The sequence below is a fragment of the Diadema setosum genome, chromosome 10, assembly GCF_964275005.1.
Source record: "Diadema setosum chromosome 10, eeDiaSeto1, whole genome shotgun sequence".
NCBI lineage: Eukaryota > Metazoa > Echinodermata > Echinoidea > Diadematoida > Diadematidae > Diadema > Diadema setosum.
The window spans coordinates 39,537,729-39,565,420 of record NC_092694.1 but is presented as its reverse complement, the minus strand read 5'-3'; the positions used below and the strand labels follow the sequence as shown (position 1 = coordinate 39,565,420).

Sequence of the window (27,692 nt, the reverse complement as noted above, 5' to 3'; positions counted from 1 at the left end):
TAATCGTAACAAGTTTGTCGAAGTGTTTGGATGAAATCTTGCCATACAAGAAGGAACCGATAAGATATCAGCACAAGGCGGATACAGGGATAAAATTGGTATTGCGTAAGACGGCTATCACTGTTCCCCTTAACTCACCCACTTTCTATCAGATCTCGGTAACTCCGATCTGCCGGGTCCGAAGAAGGCGTCTCCCAGCAACGCTCGTTGAGGATGTAAAGATTCCTCATGGATGCGATTGTTGTGCCGAGGTAGATGGTATCGCCTTCAAACACCTTGATAGTTTTGATTCATTGAACAGTTGATTTGGAAATCAGTCGAGATAATTCCATGACACAAGAATAACAAAATGACACGCTAACGATTCACTCGACAAGAGGCTGAAGATACCCCGTGCCAAATCTTTACTATATCAGTACTGAGTATCATAAAGCAACATATCACAGAAACTACCCAACTTCCTGCTCACTCTCTACTCTAGTGATTTTCAAAATCGTCAACTATTTTTCATTACAAAGTAAATGATCTTAGCTATCATCTTCATCGCAAACTGCTACCAAACGGTGAAACATTGTGCTCGAATGAATTTCCTTTTAAATGATCATGTTCTCTTGATTCGAATTCGAATTCTTGTACACATGTATGAGACGTTGATATGGATGTTCATTGTCTTTCCTCATTCGTATTGTGAAATCATTATCACCATACACACTGTAATCATGTCACTGACTCATGATAATCGCAATGTAATACAAGGACAGGTGATGTGGGATACCTGCTCTGGGGGATCCTGTTCCGAGAGGGCTTCGTCGAAATTTTGACTGGTGAATTGTCGAATAGCAATGGTGAAATTGCCATAACCAGATGCCTCTGTGAAGATGGACAGAGATGATGGGGCGACGTATGAGGTGTGGACGAGTTGTCTGCGCCTCACCGTGCAATTGACAACGAAGCTCTGCATAACCCCGCTCACATCCTCAATCTCATTCGTGAAGAAAAAGTTCTCCTCGTCACTCTGAATATTTGTGTCAAAATAAGTGTCCCAGGTTAAAAAAAAAAATGTACACGATCCATTTAGTGACTTTATGAAGACGAAAACGCAGAGAGGGAGAGAAAAACTTAGGGTTTCATTATTGTAATATCGATACAGAGCGCGTCCGAACCAATAGTCATGATAGTCTGTACTTGTTGCCCTTTTTGCTTCATGCTGCAGGTCAGATCAAGGTCAGATGGAATGACCAGGGGTCAACATCGCTCCCCGTCCAGAAATCGCAAACGCATTTTCTGAGTTTTCTTACGCATTATCTTTCCTGCAATGGATAGAATATGTGTTGTTTTGATTAAAGCACTGAATGAAAAGAAGTATATTCACGTTTCAACACAAAGCGCATTGACAAAACCAAATTCCAGGAAAGATCCACGACTGCAGTTTATGTAATTTGTGGTCTGGCAGTTTCCATCTCAAATTGAAGACCTGAATAATATAAGAACGACCCAAGTCCAATTTTTGGCCAAATTCAGTTTGACATGGGAAATTGTAGCTTATTAGATTCATCTTGTGTATAAATGATAAATCCTAATTACCCCCGGAAGTGCCTGAAATTAATGAGTTAAATCTTATATGAATGTAAAAATTAAGGACTTGGGTCATTCTTACATTCATATTATAGCGCCCTCTCTCATCCTTCTCTCATCTCTATAGCAGAATATGTATATGATTCAAAGAACGACCTAAGTCCATATGATTCAAAGAACGACCCAAGTCCATCACACAAAATGGCCTCTCCACAATTAATGTAAATGTTAATTGTCATAATTATATATGTTCTAATATGTATATACAATGTTGCCGTCCCATCACAGTTGAATAGAATATTATTTGACAAATAAAAAAGATATGAAGTTTTTTTAAAGTTTACTCAAAATGGTCTTCCATGGACTTGGGTCGTTCTTATATTCATATACTCAATTCCAGGCAGAGACTGAATGACAATAACATGGAAGATTCACTATAACTGGGCTAATTCAAGACCAGACGGCTCAATTTTTTGGACACACAGTTAAAGATGAAGAGTAGTAATTACTAGAACTTGTTTTGTAATTGTTACAGTAAAAGAGATGCGTGATAATCTACACGAGTCTTGTCGAATTGTCGGTATATGTTTCCGCCAGACTTTATCATATTTACCGCTATGCGCGTTCCACACTCTTCGAAAGATGTTGAAAGGGCAACGTGGTCAAAGTTTAAAGCGTAACCATAGCAACGAGAACCGGAAAAACGGATTTGGTTAGGAGCCGAGACTCGGTAACTTTCCCTTTTAAGAAGTACTTCCATTCTGCCGTTGTCACATGAGACTTTCGGAGCTGCCAGAGAGAAGGGGGGAAAAAGAGAATTAATGGTAGAGACAATTGAAGGATGACATGAAATCCAGCAGTGACGATACTGTATTTCACAAAACACACACAAAAAAGCGCCCAGTAGTACATGTACTGATAATCGTTTTACAAAGAAGTTGATGCGTTACTTACAATAATTTGTAATAACGTGTATGAATACCACGATAACAAACTGCTGATCTATGATTACCATCGAATTGGTCATCGCAGGGTCCGAACTGGACGTCATCCACTCCAAAGACGCTACGCTCTGGAGTACCGACCACGCCTTCGAAGATGAAATGTCCCTCACCCAGCCCAGAGGTTACCACCCTTGCTAGTTTCCAAAACGCTCCCTGGTCACCCCGCTTCAGCCAGATGAGCTTGGAAAAACTTTGATTGGTGAAGTAGAGTTTGAGAAAGGAGTGACTGGAGACCCCCGGCATGATGAAGGCGAACCGTAAACAGGTGGCAGTCGTACTTACAGTGTTGGTATACGGACTTGTGAAGTTAGCTCGAGCACCGGCATCCTGTGTCGTGCCGTTGATGAACATACTGTAATCTCCTAGCAGAAGAAGATAATACCAATTTACAATGAAGGAGTTAATAAGGACTATAAATCGCAGATAGTTTCTTCGATCCAGTAGCTAGTCCAACTATGCATCCCTATAACCACAGCTTAATACCTCTCTTCCCGCTTATCTGATGACGAACGATAGACATAACAGAGCATGTACTTTCCTCCATTAACACTGATTAACATTTGCAGTATCAAAGAATGACAATCCAATCTGTTTTAATGACTCATGGGAAGAATGCTCAGAAACTGGAATTCTGGGAACATCAGAAAATCACCCCCCCCCCCCTGTCGCTCTGAAAAGGAAAACCAATGCTTTCTTCAGTATAATACATTATACTGTTGCTCAGGTGCAGTGTATCCAAGGTAAAGGTTATTTAAGTCCAGCTATCGTTTCGGAGGTTTATTGGGTAACAGAAAACAGTGATTGCTTAAAATTAAATTGGCATTTCCACTTACCAACGGATGGACCATTCTCTGAATGTCTGCTGACGTTACGTGGCAGTCTCAGCCAATCAAAATCGTCCCCAAAATCCTGACTCCACCCACAAAGATTGGAGCCAAAGTTGTCGAAATCGCAAGCCCATTGTGATGGATCTGTAGAAACAGAATGCTGACACTCAACATAGGAAAGGTGTAGATTTTGTAACGTTATAGTATACGCTGCGTGTTTCGTTTGTTATGAACATCTTGGGGCCGTTGGACCAAAGAAGTAATGATAATAACCCGCTGAGATAAAGTGACCCAAAACTTGACGAAGTCGTTTCACTGATAACATCATATGACATTATTTGACTGCCTAATGAATTCAAGATTCTGATCATCCGCTGCTAGACGAGAAATGTCAAATTATAACCCTTTCTCTTGTACGGTAAGACCCAAGTATATTAAAGCAGTTATTTGTTAAAAGTTACTAAAAACACTCTGACAACACGAAGACACTCTCTCACAGGTCCATACAGAAAACAGAATCTCTGTTACATTGGCCTTTGGTGTTAAGCTCCGAGCTATTCGTTATTATGGAATCCATGACTACAAAGAAGGGGCAAAATCTTGTCAGAGAATCTGAAGTAGGCCCCTATTATTAAAGATGATCCCTAGTAAGCTATGTCGCAAATACGTTGGCTAAAATCCAACCTTTTAGAGACGAGACCACACAGATATCGTAGGCCTTGGAGAATGTTCGAGGACCGACGTATCGAACCTCTCGTGAAGTTTCGTTCATGATTGCTATGACGTCACGGGATATTTCCGTGATGTAGATATCTCCATTGTGCCAGGTGAGTCCATAGAAACCACTCCTAGTCAGCAACAGGGTCCTTTCGCCACTCAATAAATCCAGAGATTCGATCCTGTTGGTTCCGTAATCATGCCAATACATTTTCGTTCCTATACATAGAAGCCCATACGTGGAATAGGAGGATTATTAATTGAGGCGAACATAGTGATAACATCCTTTGTGGTAGATAACAGTAATGCCTACTCTTTGCTTCATTCTGCTGAAATCAAAATATGGGTTGCGACGCGACAAAATGGCCCTTAATTAGCGCTGTCCCGCACTAACGCCATAGTTTGACAAACCATGAGTACGAGCCAAAAAAAAAAAAGAAGAAAAAAAGAAGATCAGCTGGCTTGCTGCTCGCGTATGCATAAGCGCATTGAAAAGTGGCATGATTTTTGTAAAACATGCTTTTTTAAATGTCATAGCTTGGGCATAAGGAGTGAAATTTCAGAAAACGGTTTGCAAATCTAAATACGTCAGAGTTCATTCTACAATATGGCAGTGAAAATTCATTTCTGGTATTTTAAGCCCTAAGGACCCCTTTCTCGCGTCGCCGTCCGAATATATATATATATATATATATCTTTATAGCAATAATAATGTCACAACAGAGGAATGCATTAAATGCCAATCATGATTTTAATTAAAAGTCCGAATTTTCGGGGGTCCTCCCCTTCGTCAGGGATGACAGTGCGAAACAATATGGCAGTGTACCCGTATTAATGAATATGGCAGTGTGGTCCTCCCCCGGACGAAGGGGGAGGACCCCCGAAAATTCGGATTTTTAATTAAAATCAAGATTGGCATTTAATGCATTCCTCTATTGTGACATTATCATTGCTATTTCTAGTACTGCCAATACGCGGAGCAACTACAATATCGATTATATATTATACAAATAATGAATGTTTATGAGTGCAATGGACATTGTCCATAGCACGAATAAAAAAACATTTATTATTTGTTTTATATAACGCCTAAAATAGATCATTGTCATTTGATATTTTATCAATAAAGAACCAAGAGAGAATCTGAGATCGCGAGAGTGCTCACTGAGCGCTTTACGCTTAGCCTAGCGCTTAGCGCGCTGTCGCATACACATACTGCAAACGCGTAGTGTGCCGGGCTTTCAGCGAGCGTGCAATGAAGCAAATCGTACGGATCCAAAATTGCACGGTAAATGGAGCCGCAATTGCACGGGTGATGACGTCATAGTGAAATGGGCCGAATGACCAATGTCAAACAACCAATCAAATGACAGGGATCTCTTCAGGCGTTATATAATATATATATTTATATAACGCCTGAAGAGATCATTGTCATTTGATTGGTTGTTTGACATTGATCATTCTGCCCATTTCACTATGACGTCATCATCCGTGCAATTGTGGTTCCATTTACCGTGCAATTTTGGATCCATACGATTTGCTCCATTGCACGCTCGCTGAGAACCCGACAAACTACGCGTGTAAAACGCTTGCGTTTGCAGTGTGTGTATGCGACAGCGCGCTAGCGCAGCGTAAAGCGCTCAGTGAGCATTCTCGCGATCTCTCTTGTTCCTAATTATTACAAAACATCAAATGACAAGGATCTATTTCAGGCGTTATATAAAACAAATAATAAATGTTTTTCATTCGTGCAATGGACAGAATATTTCATTCTGTGAAAGATGAAATCTTTGATCCATTCAACTCAGCTGCACCTCGTTGAATATATCATTTCATCTTTAACCTCATGAAATATTCTGTCCATTGCACTCATAAACATTCATTATTGGTATATTATATATATATCTACATATATATATATATATATATATATATATATATATATATATCATGGGCGTAAATCCGGGGGGGGGGGGGATGGGGGGGATATATCCCCCCCCTGAAATGGAGGAGGGGGGGATGGCCTGTACAATCATCCCCCCCTGAATTTTGAGGGGAAAAAATGGAGGAAGCAGAAATGTGATTGTATCAATTTTGGCATATTGCATGACGTTTGTACGCCGGCCTTCAGACAGGTAACAGAGCTGAACAGTATTCTATCTTGTAGGAAAATGTATAATTTTCTCAAGCGCTCGCTCGCTTCGCTCGCTCGCGAAGAAAGTAACATCGACATACACTGTAAGGTATGGCTCAGGCGTTGACAACGTCAAATAGTATAGGTCTACATGTAAACATGCTATGACGCGAGTAACTGGGGACCATCTGCAAAATATGTACGAAAACATACAAACAAACAATAACAACAACTTTATCGCCATAGTTGAATCCCCTCCATTTCCTGAATCATTCCTGAGAAACGACAGTGACTGATGACTCAGTCAGGATACATCTATGGGCATACCAAGGGAAGATCAGGGACGTCGAATCTATGGGGGGCAAAGGGGCATTTGCCCCGCCCCAAAGGAAGTGTTTAGACAGACAAATCATTTATCCCCCAAGCAATTCCCGAGATGAGGACAAATCTCGAACTTTCTTAATGGAAAATTGTGCAAATATCGCCAGAACTATGCACCAGATCGTTGTATTGCAATCATGAACATGCAAAAGGTAGGCTATACAGGATAAGGGATAAACTTTGTACACTTTTGACAAAGACGTATATTCCCTAATTTATCAAAGAGTGTACAGCAGATCTTTCACTTAACAAAAGCAACCTAATATGTATAGAGGCTTCGATGGGAGGGGGGGTATGGTTCTCAAATAAAAGTGGGACAAACAAAAGTGAAAAATATAGTTACAAACGGCAGTTTTTTTTAGTGTAAAATTTTAAAATTTTAAAGCTCGCTCGCTCCGCTCGCTCGCATTTAACCGCTATGCCATTCTCCTGATGTTGCTGCCAGTGATTGACAGCAGGTGCACCCGGTGCGCCCCCCTTAATTTCCAAAGCGAAAATATAGCTACAAACGACAGTTTTTAGGACTGGAAAATGTCAAAATTTTCAAGCTCACTCGCTTCGCTCGCTAGCATTTAATCAGTATGCCATTCTCCTGATGTTGCTGCCAGTAAATGCCGGCAGTTGGGCCCGGTGTGCCCCCTTAATTTCCAAAGCGAAAAAATACATCCACAAACGGCAGTCTTTGGACTGTAAAATGTCAAAATTTTCAAGATCGCTCGCTCCGCTCGCTCGCATTTAACCGCTATGCCATTCTCCTGCTGTTGCTGCCAGTAATTGCCGGCAGTTGCACTCGGTGTGCCCCCTAAATTTCCAAAGCGAAAAAGTATAGCTACAAACGGCAGTTTTTAGACTGTAAAATGGCAAAATTTTCAAGCTCGCTCGCTCCGCTCGCTCGCATTTAATCGCTATGCCATTCTCCTGATGTTGCTGCCAGTGATTGTGAGCAGGTGCGCCCCCCTGAATTTCCAAAGCGAAAAATATAGCTACAAACGGCAGTTTGGGGACTGTAAAATGTCAAATTTTTGAAGCTCGCTCGCTTCGCTCGCTCGCATTTAATTATTATTCCATTCTCCTGATGTTGCTGCCAGTAATTGCCAGCAGTTTTCGCCCGGTGCGCCCCCTTAATTTTCAAAGCGAAAAATATAGTTACAAACGGCAGTTTCTGGACTGTCAAAACGCGAATGTCAAAATTTTGAAGCTCGCTCGCTTCGCTCGCTCGCATTTAATCATTATGCCATTCTCCTGATGTTGCTGCCAGTAATTGCCAACAGTTTTTGCCCGGTGCGCCCCCTTAATTTCCAAAGCGAAAAAATACAGCCACAAACGACAGTTTTTGGGACTGGAAAATGTCAAAATTTTCAAGCTCATTCGCTTCGCTCGCTCGCATTTAATCATTATGTCATTCTCCTGATGTTGTTGCCAGTAATTGCCAGCAGTTTTCGCCTGGTGCGCCCCCCACCCCTTAATTTCCAAAGCGAAAAAATACTAGTACAGCCACAAAGGACATGTGGGACTGTGAAATATCAAAATTTTCAAGCTCACTCGCTTCGCTCGCTCGCATTTAATCTTTATGCCATTCTGATGTTGCTGCCCTATTGCCGGCAGTTGCGCCCGGTGTACCCCCATAATTTCCAAAGCGAAAAAATACAGCCACAAACGGCAGTCTTTGGACTGTAAAGTGTCAAAATTTTCAAGCTCGCTCGCCCCGCTCGCTCGCATTTAACTGCTATGCCATTCTCCTGATGTTGCTGCCAGTAATTGCCAGCAATTGCGCCTGATGCGGCCCCCTTAATTTCCAAAGCGAAAAAGTATAGCTACAAACGGCAGTTTTTAGACTGTAAAATGTTAAAATTTTCATGCTCGCTCGCTCCACTCGCTCGCATTTAATCGCTATGCCATTCTCCTGATGTTGTTGCCAGTGATTGACAGCAGTTGCGCCTGGTGTGCCCCCCTTAATTTCCAAAGCGAAGAATATAGCTACAAACGGCAGTTTTTGGACTGAAAAATGTCAAGATTTTCAACGTAAAGAGATTTCACCGTAGGAGGGGGAAACCCCCCTACCATACCCTCCCCCTCGCTTGATTCGTTCCCTCACATAACCGCTCCTCCTAAGATCAAATCCTGTCTACGCCGGTGATAGGCCCCATTATTTAGTAGGCCTTCACAGTGATGTCGCACAGCAAGTGCTGAAATACCACGATTGTGTCATTCAATAATATACTGTGAATATTTCATTTTCTTATTGTTTTTTTAAAGAAAACAAAACAAACTTTTCACCACAAGTGAGCACCAGATCGCTGAATTTCAGGTCTGAAAATGCAAAATATTCCTCGTATGGGAGAGGGATACCCCCCCCCCCCATACACACACACACACACCAAAAAAAAAAATGTTTTCATACTTTTAAGGTCTGATTTTCTGCCGAAAGTCGTCTGACAAGCACAAAAAAAGCAACAAGAACAAAAAGTCTTTATGTTGTTGCTGCCACTTTTCTCCCACTTTATATTTCATGCAAAAGAGTGGAGATCCGATCCCTGTAAAGTGTGTGTGTGTGGGGGGGGGGGGGAGGGGGGCACAAAGCTTCTCCCCCCCCCCAAAAAAAAAAAAAGAAAAAAAAAAAAAGGCTGCGCCGGTCCGGTTATGGGCTTGTAATCGTGGTGATGGTGACCATCCCCCCCCCCCCCCACTCCTCAGTATGGATTTACGCCGTTGATATATATATATACGTATCGGACGGCGACGCGATAAAGGGGTATTTATAATACATCAAATATTTTTGTAATGTATGTATTAAGAACTGTCTAGAACTTTGTCGCGCACTATTGGAACACTGCGGTGCAGAGGATACAATATTATATCAAATGGGTTAGTCAAATAGCGGTTAGTGATTGGCTAAACACAGTCACGATAGGTCGTGATGGAGGCACATTGGTTATGTTCGCTCATGGGCATAACATTTTTGTAATGTTCTCCCATGGGAAAACATTTTCACGTAGCAAATGACAAACGATACCAAACGATTGAACGGTCATATTTTTCAAGCAATCGATAGGATAAATTTGCCTATTCCATTACACCATGTGAAAAAGCAGATGACCGATTATTGTAATGCGTACGAAAGTGTGATTTGACTAACCCATATACAACAGTCATCATCTATAATGCAACAATGGCAGGTCATTCGATGAGAAATCTTTAATAAATTATAAGTACGCTTAGATAGACAGAAAGGTAGACAGGCATTGAAAGAGGTTTAGCGTTATTATGTATAGCTGAGTAACTCGGTATATACATTTGCGATGTTCAGCGCAACAGGTAAGAAAAGAAAATCAGTGTGAATTTCATTTAAATCAACTTTTATGGTCATACCAAAGCGCCTGGATGCTACCTTCGGAGGGAGGGGAGAAGGGTAACGGAAGTCGCTGGATTTATCAACACATCTGTAAACCTGCCCCTTTTCTATGTAATATAGGTCAATGTGCATACAGTATAGTGTGTGTTATACAACACCTCAGAATGATGTCGAATTGTGATTGGCCAAGAACATGTCACATGACATTCAATAGAAAATACCTACCAAACTCATTGGACGGCTCGAAGGTACTATAGCACGGCTCGAAGGTACTATAGCACGGCTTCGTGGGGGGCTACTAATGCATGGCCGCTCACAGAGTTCTGTGGCACACAGCAGCAAAGCGCCAGCAAACTACATTGTACGTGCTGGCCGGCTGCGCTGCGATGCGCTGCCGGTAAACAGACCAGTCGCAGCGGAGTACTGCAACGTTAACGTGTACGCGCAGCTACTTTACCTAGCTAGTTGCATGTATTGCGGCCTACCTACTGCTGTGTTTTAGTTTTGACTCTGATCTGCTACGTGGACCACAGTGATCCCAAAATCAAGACTTCATTTCGAGTTGAGAAACCGTAATTTGATTATTTTTCTGTGTTTTCATACAAAATCATTTTCGGAAATAGAGAAAGTCTAGACCTACTACTAGATCTACCGACATCTCAGATCGGCTTAACAGTCAGGCCTAACTCGATCTAACGTTAGCGTAGAATGGGTATACGGCGACCCTGCGGAGTTTGTGATTCCTGTGACTGTGTGGTGGAATCACGACGAGTGTTTGAAAGGAGTACACAGGGTGGTTTACAATTCTCGGCCTAATTGTTACATTTATTTTTGGGCCTTCCTGAGTTAGCGGTCACTTATTTAGTACTGTGATTGTGGACAAGGTGTTGTATAAAACGAATAATTTATGATTTTGTTCGTGCATTGGGGCACGTAATACCGCACTCGGCGCGAGATTCGCCACTGGTCTATTCAACGCGGCGCTACGCGCCTTGTTGAATAGACCAGTGGCTTATCTCGCGCCTCGTGCGATATTCGTGCCCTATGCACTCACAACTCATAAATTATTCGTATACTCATGTGCCCGCTTTTTTTTAATGACATTTGTCATTACTCATATTCATCCAATTACATTATCTGTGGTATAGTTGGATGGCATTGCGTTATTTAATACTGTAGCAAATCAATGTTGTACACACCTTCATTGTTAAAAGCGAGGCCACGAACGTACTGGATTTCAGTGTCAACAACGTTCTCGGGTTCAGCGTTGAGGGCGTCTATGCTCATCTTTTGAATGGCTCCTGGGCTTTGGACTCCCCAGTACAGTTCTCTGGAAGATAGCAAACCAAAACTCACTCACTTTTACAGTAATTCAAATCATAAATGAGTCTCGATCTATCAGCGTCAACACTATTGTTTTACGTTCCGCAATGTCCCGTAAGACATTCCGAGTTAATGTTCGTTCATCCCACCGGCTTCAGTCCCCCCATCCCCCCCCCCCAAAAAAAATAATAATAATAATAATCTACCTACACTAAATTTCCCCTTTGTAGTTTTTGTGAAATCACGCTATTGAAAATTGAATTTTTAAAAAGGGGAAATCCAGTCCAACTATAAGCTAGTCTGATAAGAAATAGTAAAATATAACGAGTTCAAAGGTAAAACTTTGAATAAAATCGGGTAAAAAGAATAGGGAAATTATAACATTTTGAAGTTTCCCTATTTTTTTTCTTCAGGAAACAGTTCTTGAACAGTCAGTACGAATATGCAACGTCATCCCCTCACAACTTGCCATATAGTTTGGACATAAAATTTTGAAATTTTTAGTTTTTCATTCAAAAGCAATAGGTTAATCCTGGTATATCTAACTGACCACTATTCTGAAGTTATTCAACCAGGAATACCATAATGTTTCAGACTTCAGTGACAGAAACATTGAATTTCCGTAATTCTTGTGTACACGATCAATGGAAAATTGTGAGGCTATGACATGGTTAGTTCACTCATTTGCATATTCATATCCACTGTACAAGAACTGAAAACTTCAAATTACTATAACTTCCTTATTTTTCATCCGATTTCAGTCAATTTTTTGCTGTTCAAGTCATAAGATTTAACTCTTTTTTTATCAGACTAACTTATATTTGGACTAGATTTCTCATTTAAGGCAGATGTGTAAGATCAGACATATTTTAGATTAGATGACAGGGGATTAGCGGTCACGGGTAATATATTTAAACATGTCAGGCACCACACCCCTTCTTGGCGTATCTAGCTGCACCGACCCGGCGTGCAGTCGTGCAGTCAAGAATGCCGGAAGCCCCCGAAAAACGTCCCGCGGGCCCTATTCGCTATTTCATGCTTCTCCTTAGAATCACTTTCTCTGTTTATACCCCCTTCTCACTAGACGGCAATTCCGCTACGATCATCAAAAATCGGGAAAAAAAAAGGCGGATCGTGGCTTGATCGCTTTAAATCTTCTCAATCGTATCTTGAGCGGTTCAGAAGCGCGGAGGGTCGCCACCATCGCCATGGTCGCCGCCAAGTTTTGAACATGTCCAAAACTTCCGTAGGGAAAGCGCCGTGGTTTTAGATCGTCTCACGAGTGCATTCGTAGCTTTGACGGTGTAGCAACGCGTAAAGCGGCCCCCAGCATCGCCCATGAAAATTTTCACTTTTACAGTACACGTAACAGAAACCAACCAAGAAAGTAATGCACCAGACCAGGGAGGTGGATGTGGAGAAAAGTGTATAAAATTCCTTTTTCACGTACACTCATTACGAATCTACTCTGTTTATTCAATTGTTTGTTTGTTATTATATGCCTACCTTTGCAGGTCAATGCAAGTAGATTAAGTTGTAATCTTCTCAAATATATCTTCATAAGATGGACTCATTGTAGGATACGATTTGAAGTTTGCTCGTAAGCCGGTTATTTAATATTATAAATATACACATTTTACCTTTTTATTTGAATAGATGTTGTAAGTTCTAACTGGTGAGTTCTAGAATGCTAAGATGTAACATGATGAAGCCATATTCTGCATATCCATGTTGGTTTGACACTAACATCTGCCTGAAAAAAAATTCAATTATGAAACCCACTTTATACCACGATCTCTTGAGATCGTAGCATGAGCCCGGCGTTAACGTATCACTGTCGCTCCGATCGTACCACTGTTGTTGCGAGGTCTTGATAAGCGTACGAATATCGCAATGGAATCGGTTCGATCGCAGAAGCAGCGCGTCTCGTCGGCCTGGAAACGCGGCAACAACGTTGCAGAGTCATATTATTATCGTGGCACTAGCGCTTTCAGCGCAGGTTGAGCGTAGAGAAACCGTAGAGTAATCGCCTCGGAGGCCAAAGATGGAGACGGATTGCGATCGCGCCACGATTTGTATTTTTTTTTTCACTGATCGCCATGGTCGCCTTCCTTGAAAACGTCATTATATTATACTCGAAAATAAAATTGCAATGGTCTCTCAAATAAATCAAGTTACGTTATTCACGTATTGGCTGTATAGAATGCTGACACAAAGTATACATTTCTGCAATCAGTGAAAAAAAAAGAAAAAAAAAAGCTGAGCCAGCCTACGGACCTACCTTCTTGTAGGATGAATTGTAACTCCGTATGGGTTCTTATGTGGAAGCGAAACTAAAATTCTTCTCCCAGATCCATCGTAATTTACTACGGCTATCTTGCCAAGAGATGCGTAATCACTCCAGTATACCTTGGACTCTCTGGGATCGACTGCCACTCCGTAAGGAGCTGAAAAACAAACCCAGAAAAAAAAATCGTTACTGACGCAGAACTATAACTCGTATTATCAGGATTCATGTCAAACAAAACATTCAGTGGATCCGAAAAAAAAAACACCTTAATGAAGACTTTGATAATTATAATGCTATGTAAATTGATACGATTCATCGCATATTGTAAGGAAAATGACGTACATACAAATTATCATCATTGCCACCACACACAAACACACACACACGCGCGCGCGCGCGCACACACACATACACACACATATACACATACATACAAATGCAAACAATGGTTTCATCCCATGCCAATTAAAGGACTATAGCATCCTGCCGGATATCTATGGAGAGTTGGATAGCAGGAGACCGTGAATGATTTTCACATCTCTCCTTTATTCAGGTCGCATAGTGAAATTACCGTTACACGGTGGATATAAAAGCACCAAATTTGGAGAGATGATCCCTCAGGACCTACTCATTGACACAAGACAGCAAGAGTAAGAGCTCTCTGGATTTTTTTTTCTTGGTATGACTGCTGAATTTCATTTTCAAGAAATTTTGACTGGCATGAAACTTTCGTATTTTCTTTTGCGAGAAGCCAAGGTTCGCGACAGCAAAATGCGCACGAGTCTAACAATGCATGGAACATGTTGAATGCAGTTAATTCGCAGAAGTTTCATCCTGCGAAAAAGGCCGTCGCGTCGGCTCCACTTCGCGAAAGCTTCATGCCACGAAAGTGACACCCGTATTTACTATTAGTGTATCTGTTGTGACAAAAGAGGTTAAGATTTATGGTATTTTTTTTTCATGGAACTGGAAAGCATGACCCCAATCATGAATTCCATGAGCAGCAAAGCATGCCTTTGAAACATGGAGGTGGTTGAATTAATCACCGATTCATAATGGAAAGTGCTATGCGGTGCCATCTGCATTGCAGTGTGATGTACGTACCATTCCCAGTTCAGAGATACATGGGCCCTATATGTATCAAATGGACTTGGGAACATTTTTCTTTTTTTTTTTGGGGGGGGGGTGGAGATCACTGACCCTTGAACACCCCCCCCCCCCCTCCCTCTTTTCCGGCCCTAAGACGCGGCCGGTCCATACGTAACATACATAAATCTGAACTGACCAGTGTCTTGTACTAGTAGGCAATAATGTAAGCTTATACAAAGTAGTTGTAAATCACACTGTGCCTCTTCATAAACCGGTAATTGATTCACCCACCTCCATGTTTCAAATACTCAGTTGATCATGGAATTCAAGATTGGTTTCATCAGTGGCATAACTAGGCCCTTCCCCCCACTCCCAAAAAAAAAAGAAAAAAGAAAAAAAAATCCGCTGGTAGTGAAAAAAATACGAAAATGGTAAATTCAAGGGTTATTAAACTGCTTTTGAAATCGACATGAAAGGGTGATCAAAAAATGAACTATTCTCCCCAAAGTTTTAAACTACAATTGTGATTAAAGAGGTATATAGTGTGAAACATTGTTCAAAAAGCCTGGCATCGACAAAAGATTATGATTCAGCGTGATTCCTGGTTGGCATTCTGAATTAAGCAGGATGTGCGCAGTGTACTCAACATCCGAACGGCAAAGAGTCGCTGCAATGTTGCGCAATGTGATGTAGAATGCACCTTACGCTTTGTTTTATCAAAGATATCATTGATTTTGCAGTGTTGCTTTTCTACTATAGTCTATATTAAATTGCCTTACATTGCCGATAATAAGACTTGACGTGGGCTATTTCCTAACTTTTCCATGTATTAGATTAATAACACACACACACACACACACACACACACACAAACAAACAATTAGGGGATGCTCTAAAGTGAAGAATTTGGACATCCTTCCCCCGCTTGGTCACTTCGAGGCCCCCTCGCTGGTCATACCTCTCCCAATCATGAACATGAACCGACACCCTTGAATAACAGTGGCGGATCCACGGGGGGGGGGGGGACTTTTTATTCTTGTTTTTGTTTTTGTTTTTGTTCTTTTTTTTTGCTGAATATCAGACCTTAAAAGTATGAAGACTTTTTTGTTGTTGTTTCTGTTGTCTTTTGATTTTTTTTTCTTGACTTACAGGTGATTTTGAACCCCCCCCCCATCAAAAACGAAGCGTAGCCCTGAATAATGCCCAAATGAATTAAGTAAAATAGTAATATGGATCTCCATTTCTTTGTATGTAATAACGTCGTAGACATTTTCCTATAGCTATTGTATTTGTTCAATTTTCTTGATTTAAGTCAATAAAGCAATCATCCCAGGGGCATCGTTCCATTTTAATGATGGTGGGGGGGGGGAGGGTTTTTCAGTAGGAATATCTGTGCGAGGGAGATGAGCGACCGGGGGGGGGGGGATGAGGGAGGTATCTCCCCCCTCCCACACGAGGAAGATTTTGCATTTTCAGACCTGAAATTCAGCAATGTGGTGCACATTTTTGGTGAATTTTTTGATTTTTTCCTATCAAAAAAACAAGTAAGAAAAGAATTATTCATAGATAATTGACTGAATAAATCGTGGTATTCAGCTCTTGCTCCGCCTGTGCAACATCACTGTGAAGGCCTACTAAATAGTGGAGCCTATCACCGGGCGTAGCCAGGATATGATCTTAGAGGGGGGAGAGGTTAGATGCGAGCGAGCGAAGCGATGTGGGAAATGCTTAGTATCCTCTTGACAAGGCCTCGTGGCTGAAGATTGAGACTAACTCGCCACACCCAGCACGGCGAAAAACGGGTTAGAACGTGCGCCGCACGGTCTCGCGTTCACCCGTTCTCTCGCAGTTAGTCTCTTTTTCAGTCAAGGGGTCTTGCCAAAAGGCTAGGTGGGAGGGTGTGGGAGGGGGTTTCCCCCTCTTACGGTGAAAACTTTTTGCATTTTGATGTTGTAAATGGTGCAATTTAATGCTTTTTTGCGTGTTTTATCGACATGAAACAGTCCCACATGTTTAAGATGCAGTACATTTTGATGCAGATTATTATTGAACAATAAATTTAGCCTCTAAAATTGTATCATTTAAATAAACTTCTGGTATTAATTATTACACTGAATATCATGAGCGTGACCGCACCCGAGCGAGCGGAGCGAGCGAGGGGGGGGGGGGGGGGTTGGGAGGGGGTGTCCCCTCTCCCACGGTGAGAACTTTTTGCATTTTGATGTTGTAGAAAACTTGTACCTGGTGCAATTTGCTGCATGTTTTTGCGCGTTTCGTCGACTTGAAACAGTCCCACTTGTTTAAGGTCGCAATATATTTTCATGTTTATTATTATTAACCAATGTGGCTATGAAATAGTATCGTTTAAGTAAACTTGTTGTATTAATTATTACACTTGATATCATGAACGCGATCGAACCCGAGCAAGCGGATCGAGTGAGGGAGGGGGAAGGGAGGGTGTGGGAGGGGGTGTTTTGCATTTTGATAATTGTACATGGTGCAATTTGATGCATGCTTTTGCGCGTTTTGTCGACTTGAAACAATCCCACTTGTTTAAGGTGCAATGTATTTTGATGTCGATTATTATTAAACAATTTGGCTATAAAATGGTATCATTTAAATAAACGTCTCGTATTAATTCTTACACTTAATATCATGAACGCGACCGAACCCGAGCGAGCGGAGCGAGCGAGGGAGATGGGGGGGGGGGGGGGGGTAGGGTGTGGGAGGGGGATGTTTCCCTTCCCACAGTGAGAACTTTTTGCATTTTGATGTTGTACTAGTAATTGGTGCAATGTGGTGCATGTTTTTGTGTGTTTGAACAGCTTGAAACACTCCCACTTGTTTGAGGTAGCAGAATATTTTGATGTAGATTATTATTGAACATTTTTATCACGTATCATGCGAGCGGAGCGAACTTTCTGCATTTTGATGTTGTAAAAATTGCAATTTTATGCATGTTTGAGTGTTTTATCGACTTGAAACAGTCCCACTTGTTTCAGGTAGCAGAATAGTTTGATGTAGATTGCAATGAAAAATTTGTATATAAAATGGTGTTATTTAAATAAACTCATTGTATCAATTTTTACGATGAATAATTATCATGAACGCTGTCTGCTAAGCAATTCAAACAGAAAAAGCAAGCACACGACTGTGCAGATAAGGGGAATTTCTCCTCCCACAAGAAGGAGATTATGCATTTTCAGACCTGAAATTTAGAGATTTGGTGCAAACTTATACTTGTACTTGGACCCCGTTTACAGTGCGGGGCTGGGCCGAGCCGCGGCCGAACCGCGGCCGAGCCCAGCCTCAATTGCGGGGCCGAAATTTTGTCCTTTTACACTGCCGGGCTCGGCCGCACTTTTAATTCAAACCTTTCGATATTTTGTCGTAGTGGTGCTCTGCTTGTAAACAAACGCAATTTGGTATTGTCTGGTTTACAGACCCTTTGCCAAATGAATTCCGTGGCGACGAAGTCGCCGTTCGGGCAAAGGCCTTTGCCGAAGGAAAAATCCTTTGCAGGACAAAGCCACCTTAAACTATACTAGTTTTCGACGTTGAGGGGGTTAATATCCTGAATAGCGAAATAGTTATGGCAGGGGGTTTCGAAGCCAGACTAAAATTGGCCGCGCATTTGGCCTACTTTGCACTTACACTGAGAAAAGGCCGAGACCACCTCCAGAGCGTGGCCAAATGCGCGGCCAATTTTGGCCTCGTATTTGGCCTTTTGCGCATTTACACTGATATGAAGGCGGGCTCGGCCGCGGCGCCTCGCACTGTAAACGGGGTCTAAGACCCCGTTTACAGTGCGAGGCTCAGTGCGAGGCCAATTTTAGTCTGGCTTCCAAACCCTCTGCCAGTACTATTTTGTTCTTCAGGATATTAACCCCCTCAACGTCGAAAACTAGTATAGTTTAAGGTGGCTTTGTCCTGCAAAGGAGTTTTCCTTCGGCAAAGGCCTTTGCCCGAACGGCAACTTCGTCGCCACGGAATCCAGTTGGCAAAGGGTCTGAAAACCAGACTATACCAAATTGCTTTTGTTTAACAGGCAGAGCGCCACTACGACAAAATATTGAGAGGTTTGAATTAAAAGCGCGGCCGAGCCCGGCAGTGTAAATTGCGGGGCTCGGCCCCGCAATTGAGGCTGGGCTCGGCCGCGGCCGCACTGTAAACGGTGTCTAAGACTAGTGAGGTAGAGCTTAGGGGGAGGATGTGGGAGGGGGATTCCCCCTCCCAGTCGACGAAGCTTTTGCGTTATTAGAATTGAAATGAAGCGATCTGAAGCGCACTTTTTGTGAAAGATATCTGGTATACGCATATTTGATGGAATATTTAGGAAAGTTAAAAAAAAATGATCTGTGATGGGGGAAGTGAGAGAAGAAAGGGTTCATTAAAAGGGGATATTTCCCTTGTACATCAAGGAACTTTCGAGTTTTCGGAATATAAGTTATAAGTTTTGTGCAGTCAGAATTATTCAGATTTTTTTTTTTTTTTTTTTAATCTGAAAAGTGAACTAAGGCTAGGGAAAGGGGTACAGACGGGGAGGGTTTGGGAGGGGGTATCCAACTCCCAAGCACGAGAGATTTTGAAGTTTTTTTTAATTGAAATTCAGCAATCTGGTGCACACTTTGGATAAGATATTTCGACAAAACGCAAGAAAATTTTCCTCATTTCGGGAATTAGTGGGGGACAAAATAACATGTTTTCTCCCCCCCCCCCTCCAACCTAGTCCTCCAGGATCGACGTCCCTGCATACGAGTGGTCTTTTGCAGTCTTGGAATACAAATACAAATGAAAAGTTTTAATGGAAAATTCGGAATGCTGTCAATCCCCAAAGTGTACTAAAGTTTTTAACGGGAAACAAAGCGGGGAAAGTGTTGAATGAAAGAAGATATCCTCTCCCACCCGCTGTGGATCTCTTGTGTTCTTTTTTTGTGACTGAAATGACAGACCTGGTGCACACTTGAGATAAAACATTTGGGAATCTGTCAATCAAACAAGAAAAGAAAAAAAGAAGAAAAAGACCGAAAGAGGGAGGGAGTATCCCCCTCCCTCGTGAGATTTTTTTTTTTTTTTTCAGAACTGAAATTCTGCAATCTGGTGCAAACTTTGGATAACATGTTTGCACAGCTTTCTATCGAAAAACGCAAGAAAATTGTCCTCATTTCGGGAATCATTGGGGATTAAAATGATATGTTTGCCCCCTCCCCCTCCCGCCGTTCGACCCCCCCCCCCCCCCCGTCCTCAAATGGTCCTCCAGGATCGACGCCCCTGCATACGAGGGTGCTTTTGCATTTTTAGAATTCGGATGAAAATATCCCGTAAACGCATTTATGATGTAATCTGGGAAAATTTCAATCCCAGAAGTGTAAACTTTTTTTTTTTTTTTTTTTTTTTTTTTGGGGGGGGGGACCCACCGTTAATTGAAGGCTTTTAATTAACGGAGGTTTCACCCTCCCCTAGTATATAGATATCTCCTCCCACCCATGGAACTTTTGCATTTTTTCTTTTTAACTGAAGTAACAGACCTGGTGCACTCTTTAGATGAAACATTTTAAAATCTGTCAATCTAAAGTGTATTAAGTAGAAAGGACTGAATGGGGGGGGGGGGGGGTATGGAAGGAGTAGACCTATCCCCCTCTTACGCGAGGGAGATTTTGTATTTTCAGAATTGAAATTAAACCATCTTTTGGTGAAATATTTAGACAGTTTTCTATCACAAAAGTACGAACATTTCCACATCTCGGGAGTTACGAGGAGGAGCAAAATAATATGTTTGTCCCCAATACTTTTATGGGGGAACCACCCCCCCCCCCCCCATCGACGCCTCTTCATATGAGGGAGGTTTGGTAAGTGAAAGATCTGCTGCACACTCTTTGATAACATTTTACGAAATACGTCATTCTCAAAAATGTACAAAGTCTATCGAAAGGGACCCAGTAGCGGAGCTTTTGCATGTTTATGATTGCAATTCAACGAGCTGGTGCATAGTTCTGGCGGTATGTGGACATAGACATATGATTGATTATTCTAAGAACCTTTTTCTCTAATAATAAAATCCTGTTGAGTAATGTTGATGAGGCATTTTCCCCAAGCTAAAACACCATAGTTTATATACGGAGAAATCAACGTAGAATAAAGCATTAATAAATGTGCTATTGGCAAAACACATTTGAGTTTAGGTATATTATTCCTATATTACGAGAAATGGTATCAAAATTGTCTTTCCAGGAAAGTGTGTTATCTATGTAAAAAGCACACCAAGAAATTTAGTAGAGGTAACTTGCATTATTGGAATATCATAATTATAATAGTAAGGGATTAGGAAGATCAGTTAAGGTATATTACTGAAAATCATGTACGAAGTCTTTTCCAAATTAAGGGATAACTTGTTAGCTTTCGTCCAATCAATAACATAAATAAGTTCATGGTATATTTGGTAACGAGTTCAAGATGGTCAGAATGAGAGTAAAATATGTTAGAGTCATCAGCAAATAATATAAACTGCAATATATTTGAGGACATTCTTTTGAACATCATTGATGTAAATAAGAAATAGGAGTGGCCGAAGTAAACTGCAAGAGATGAACTGCATAGAAGAAGAGGTACCGTTGACGTTAACATAATTATTGCTTACGGTCTGATAGATAATTTGTGAACCACTCCAAGGTCCTTCTTCGAATCCCATAGTGACATAATTTGTGGAGAAGTATTCAATGGTTTATGGTATCGAAGGCCTTGGAGAGGTCCGGAAAGATTCCTACAGTATGTAGAGATGACTCAATTGAATGAGCAATTTGGTCAATTAATGTCAAAAGGGCATGCGGTATAATATGTTTATGGCGGAAGCCAAACTGTTTATTACTTAAAATACTATTCTAATTCACAGAAAATTAATAGTCCTATTGTATACAATTTTTTAAAAGTATATTTTAGACAAAGAAGTAACAATATCGGTCTATAATTACTCACTATTTGCTTATCTTTTTTTAAAAAAAATAGGAATAACTTTAGCCGGCTTCATTTCATCTGGAACCTTGCCAGCTGTTAATGATAAATTGAAAATATAAGCAATAGGTTCAACAATGTGATTAATGATGTTCTTTAAAAGATAATTATCTGTTTCATCAAAACGAGAACTTTTATGTAATTTCAAATCATTTACAATATCAATTACCTAACTGGAGTTTGTTGGTTTGAAAAAAAAAAATAGAACTGGGATTTGGATCCTGTAAAAATACATCAAAATGTTTGTTAGAGGCGGGAATAGATTGGGCTAAATCTTCACCAATTTCAGAAAAGTAAGAATTAAATGTTTAAGCCATTTGTCTGGGTTCGCTCATATTATTCTCATCCCCAACTTTTAAGTGAGATATCACTGCAGATTTCCCACTCTTATTCAAAGCATGATTAATTACTTTCCATGTATTTTTCATATCATCTTTATGTAAAATCAACTGATCAGCGTATTATTGTTTCTTTACAGTACGCAACAATGAGGTTAAAATATTCTTATAATTAATATATTTATTTTTGATACAATATTAGATTTATTCATTACATATTTATAATACAAATTATTTTTCTTGTTTATAGATCTGAATAATGTTTTCATAATCCAAGTGGATATAGGGACCCTTTGTTAGAAAGCTTTACAATTTTAAGGGGGAATCAAAAGTTTATTTGATGAAAATCTGTTCATGGCTGAGATTACCTAAAAAAGAGGTAAAACAAAGAGATTCTAATAAAAGTCGTGGCATGTTAATTTTATTATGATCGCTTTTTTGGATATCTCAACCATTTCAAGGCCAATTCTCATCAAATGAACGTTGAACCCCTCTTGAATAAATTCTTTTTTTATTTTTCATAAGAGGTTTCTCATCAACTCGCAAAAAAATGTTACAAACATATATCCCCATCTCAACCAGGACTGTACAGTCCCTTTAAGCTACTAATTTTGTATTTGAAGAAGAGAAAAAGAGGCAGAGAGAGAGAGAGGGAGAGAGAGAGAGAGAGAGAGGGGGGGGGGGAGGGAGGGAGAGAAGGACCGAAACCATAACGAGAAGTTGTGAATGTCTGTGGCCCTGTCACCTTTTATGTCTGTGGAAACAACTACAGTAGCGTCTGATCCGTCGAGGCGAGAGCTGTGTATTCGTCCTGTCGGATTACCCGAGTACGTCCAGAAGAGAAGTTGGTGAACAGGGTCATAGTCCAGACTCCACACGTCACCAGAGATCGAGAAAGGGAGGAAGGTATATGAGATGTTCCTGATTTTAGAAGCGTATATTGCTCGTCTACTGCTGTCAGCCACCAGCATGAACTCATCTACACATCAGTTAGATGGATCAGTGTAGGAAAGACGAGGAAACAGAATGCAAGCATGTTAGGTGAAGGAAATGGCAGTTATTCTAGTTATTTCATGTATCATTTTGCAGATAGGGAGCAACAAGTGCTTGGATTTGCACCTTGTATAGACAAACGTGCAATGCATACACGCGATAAAAAACTTGGGATAACAATCATTATTTCGGGTATTATATATGTATGATATATACTCGACCAAAAAAGTAAGTTCCCCCCTAGCATTTTTGGATATATCTCAAATAGTATTTGACCGATTTTCATAATTCAAACGGGAATGGATAGGGAATTTTATTAGTCATAACATGACTGGCATATCATTGCCACCATATATCATTATTGTGTGAAAAATGCATTTTATGTCAAAATGCATGGGAACAAAAGTTGCACTTAAGGTTATACTTATGAAGTATATTGTGTACATTTCCTATGCAAGTTAGCGAATGACCTTTTTAAATTGTAATGTAATTCTCAGGAATTTCTTTAGGTACAATGTGCTCCCCAATTAAACAGATGTTATGCATGCTTTTTATTTAAAAAAAAAAATAGGTCTTTTCAATATGAAAATGTTGGTCGAAGCCATGTGCTTTTTAATTCCAGCTTGGGTTGATCACATCAATGTGCTTATGGCCATTTTGCATCATGCCGCGTCTGCAATTTTTGGAAAGAGGGAGAGCTGGGGTTCTGGTTAAGGAGGTGGCCAGGAGACTAGGGGATTCGCCCAATGCCATAAGGAAACTTAGAGCAAAGTTTCAGGAAACTGGAGAGGTCAAAGATCTGATTGTTTGATTCTACCAGTTAATGCAAATCACTAAAGTGAAACTTTTTTTGCATGCATTTTGACATAAAATACATTTTTTTTTTCTCACATCAATAATGATATCTGGTGGCAATGATATGCCATTTATGTTATGAGTAATAAAATTCCCTATCCATTCCCGTTTGAATTTTCAATTATGAAAATTGGTAAAATACTTTTTGAAATATATTCAGAAATGATAGGGGGAACTTACTTTTTTTGGTTGAGTGTAAAAAAAGTGCCATTCTGAACACGACACGACGAAAAATGGAAGAACTCGAAAATTCATGAAACTAATTATGTTGAAAACTCAAACAAAACATGAACAGAGATGGGCATGAGGAGACTACATCTACAAGCTCTGCTTATTTAGTCCTCTCCATTTCCAACAACTTTGATTCGGTATTTGACATATAAGTCACAACATTTATTCTATTTCAGTTTATTTCCTAAAAATTTCATTGATTACATCGTTATACTGTTTTTTTTTTTGTCATTTAAACGTATTCAAATGATCTATTGCAATGACATTTTTTCTTTAAAATGAAATAAACGAAATGAAATGAAAGAGAAAATATAGTGGTCTAATGTTGATTGCCAGCTGCTTTGCTCCCACCATAATTGGAAGAAAATATAAAGAGGGGGAGGGGTGTAGAGGGATAAATAGAATGTCGAAGTGCTTGATTCGGTCACATGATTATCTTACCTCCCAAACTCCATCGCAAGTTCCCTGGTGGGTTGTCATTTCGTGCAGATAAAGAATAGACGTGTGGAGAGAGGGAGAGAGAGGAACATAGAACGTCAGAAGGAGACTTGTGTATCACCCCTAAATGTAATATCAACGCTAAATGTAATATCGACCCTAAATGTAATACACCTTAACCCTAAATGTAATAACAACCCTAAATGTAATACATTTTAACGCTAAATGTAATAATCGAGTCAACCCTAAATGTAATACATTTTAACCCTAAATGTAATAACTGGAGACAACCCTAAATGTAATACATGTCAACCCTACATGTAATATCGACCCTAAATGTAATACATGTCAACTCTAAATGTAATATCCACCCTAAATGTAATACTTTTTAACCCTAAATGTAATATCGACCCTAAATGTAATACATCTTAAAGGTATTAGCCCACATTTGTAAACCTGCAGCAATTGGTCTCATAGTTAGCATGGAGTTTGGGTATGATTGCAGTAACACCTGTGCAAAATTTCGTTCCAATTAGTCCATTACTTTCATAAAAATAAATGAAAATGCACCGTATGCATGCGTATAACGTTCGCTAGCTCCGGTCCACGTACGTACTACATGCATGCGATACATGTGTAAGTTACATGTACGTAGCTAGCCCGCGCTCGTAATTCGATTATGGGTCGGGTTGACCCGGTCTGAAAATTGATTTTAAAACGATGATTTTCTCTCTTTTATCGAATGGTATAGACAAAGAGCAACAGGTGAGGTATGTTACTGTTATAACTTGTATTTGAAGTCATATTGGACCTGTTTTATGCAGTTTTGATTTTCGTGGGTTTGCAAATGTGGGCTAATACCTTTAACCCTAAATGTAATATCGACCCTAAATGTAATACACCTTAACCCTAAATGTAATAACAACCCTAAATGTAATACATTTCAACCCTAAATGTAATATCGACCCTAAATGTAATACATTTTAACGCTAAATTTAATAACAACCCTAAATGTAATACATTTTAACGCTAAATGTAATAACAATCCTTAATGTAATTCATGTCAACCCTATCAAATATAATATATTCAACGCTTAATGTAATTACGACCTTAAATGTATACACCTGATTATAGAAAGGGTAAGCAACGCAGAATATCGGGCAAAATGTCAGGGGGTATACGAAGGAGATATGACGCAACTTTCTCTCGCACTCTTGAAAGAATGATAATAGTTGGTTAGACTTGTTTTTGTTGTTTATCCAGGTAAAAATCACACAGTCTTATTAAATCTATCGTTTGCTGCAAAGTTAATTAGGTCCATGTGACATAGTTCTTAAATCTATTAGCTTTATCATGCTATCACATAAAAATTTTGTATTCCAATCTTTATTCAGTGTTCATTATTGCTAAGAGTTTTGTTGAAAAAGAAAAAAAAATGGGCAAAAGTTAAGTCAGTTTGCCTTACTCATACATTCATATACCATAGGAAACTCATTATATAAATGGTGACTTGAAGATGAAAAAAAAGTCATTTATTTCTTTTTGCTTTACTGGCATTTTTGAATTTATTTCGTGTACCCTCCCCAAGACCAATTATTGTCCCAGTTTCGTGTAAGTATAATCGTGATTACCAGGAGTCGTGAACAATGTCATGAGGCTAATATTTCGGACAGTGATTTGCTGCCATGTCAATGTGTGACAGATATTTCGTCATTGAAAACATTACATAGATAATGATGGTTCGTAAAAAAATTTGCGAAATCTTTCTAAATCTTTCTAATTTCTAATTTTCTCAATTCTACAATCATCCCGTTTCATCAGTAGGTATATGTTTTTTTTCTAGCAATATTATTCATATTCAGAATTTCCTTTCAAAGAATTTTTGCCCATTTTTTTTTCTTTTTCATCAAAACTTTAAACAAACGTGAACACGGAATGAAGATTGGAATACAAAATGTTTATGTGATTGTATGATAAAGGTATAGATTAAAAAGAAAAACTATGTCGAATGTACCTAATTAACTTTGCAGCAAACAAAGGAATTAATAAGACTGTGTGATCTTTACCTGAGTAAACAACAAAAACAAATCTAAGCAGCTATTGCTGCTCTTTCAAGAGTGCTATAAGAAGTTGCGTCATATCCCTTTCATATACCCCGTGACCTTTTGCCCGATATTCTGCGTTGGTTACACTCTCTATAATGAGGTTTTTACATTTAGGGTGGTAAGGTATTGCATTAAGCGTCAAGATGTATCATATTAAGAGTTAAAATGGACAACGCGTCTTGCTTGCTAAAACCTATCTTACAGGACCAGATATTTTTCTTTGCTTTTTTTTGGGTATCCATTCATCTCTCCATTGATTTTGCCACGTCTGCATGGAAAAAATCAGCAAGCACTCGGAAGATGTACACTCAGTAATAAAACTAGTCACGTAAAAAAAAAAATAAAATCCATGATCGATATACACGTATTATTATTTCATAGCACCCAATTTTAGGAAAAACCTTACAACTGTCACATGAACGGTCGGTTTAACGTTTCAAAGTCATAAAAATGTATCAGGTCTCATAATATTTGTATCTAACATCTCTTTCTCCCAAATAAACTGTATATAACAGAAACTAAGAATCTTAGAATAATAACTTATCATTCGATTAATCAGTTTGCGCTGATGTACGAAATTTAAAAGATTAGAGCTTTTTTCAGCAAAGTAACACGATACTTACCTTGAATACATGGACTACGGAGGAGTAGAAAGAGGAAAGTTGTGGCAAAGACTGTTGTAAACATGTCAACTATGCCGTCTTCTTCTCAACACGGATGAGGAGTTAATTTTATCAACTTTAAATGACCAGCAGATATCCCGATGTGCACCAATGTGTCTCTCCGCATCAACTGATTTGCTGCTCGCAGTGTTTAAAAACTGATAATGAGGTCGGTGCATGCGACCTCGATGAACGACAACTGCTCTCTGAGATGTGCAAAGACAATCTGCTACTTTTGGCGAATTGTGCAGGTCTTTATGGTCCTTGTCCCAGAGAGCTTCTGAGTGAGAAAAAAAAAGTGCGGATTGATAGGTATGGAACGCCATGTGTTGTAAAAGTATTAGATATCAAACCGCAGATTACTGTGCA

The 27,692-nt window shown here is 39.9% G+C and overlaps 1 protein-coding gene across 1 annotated transcript; it reads right to left on the bottom strand.

Moving 5' to 3' along the window:
- Positions 1 to 134: 134 nt before the first annotated feature.
- Positions 135 to 27,401, bottom strand: LOC140234352 (uncharacterized). The gene is made up of 11 exons (XM_072314410.1): positions 27,285 to 27,401; positions 24,559 to 24,582; positions 22,784 to 23,017; positions 13,595 to 13,760; positions 11,190 to 11,320; positions 4,091 to 4,342; positions 3,413 to 3,550; positions 2,588 to 2,941; positions 2,189 to 2,364; positions 776 to 1,015; positions 135 to 275 (listed from the first exon to the last, which is right to left on the bottom strand). The coding sequence occupies exons 1-11, from the start codon at positions 27,346 to 27,348 to the stop codon at positions 135 to 137; spliced, it is 1,920 nt and encodes a 639-aa protein (XP_072170511.1). The 5' UTR covers positions 27,349 to 27,401.
- Positions 27,402 to 27,692: the final 291 nt, after the last annotated feature.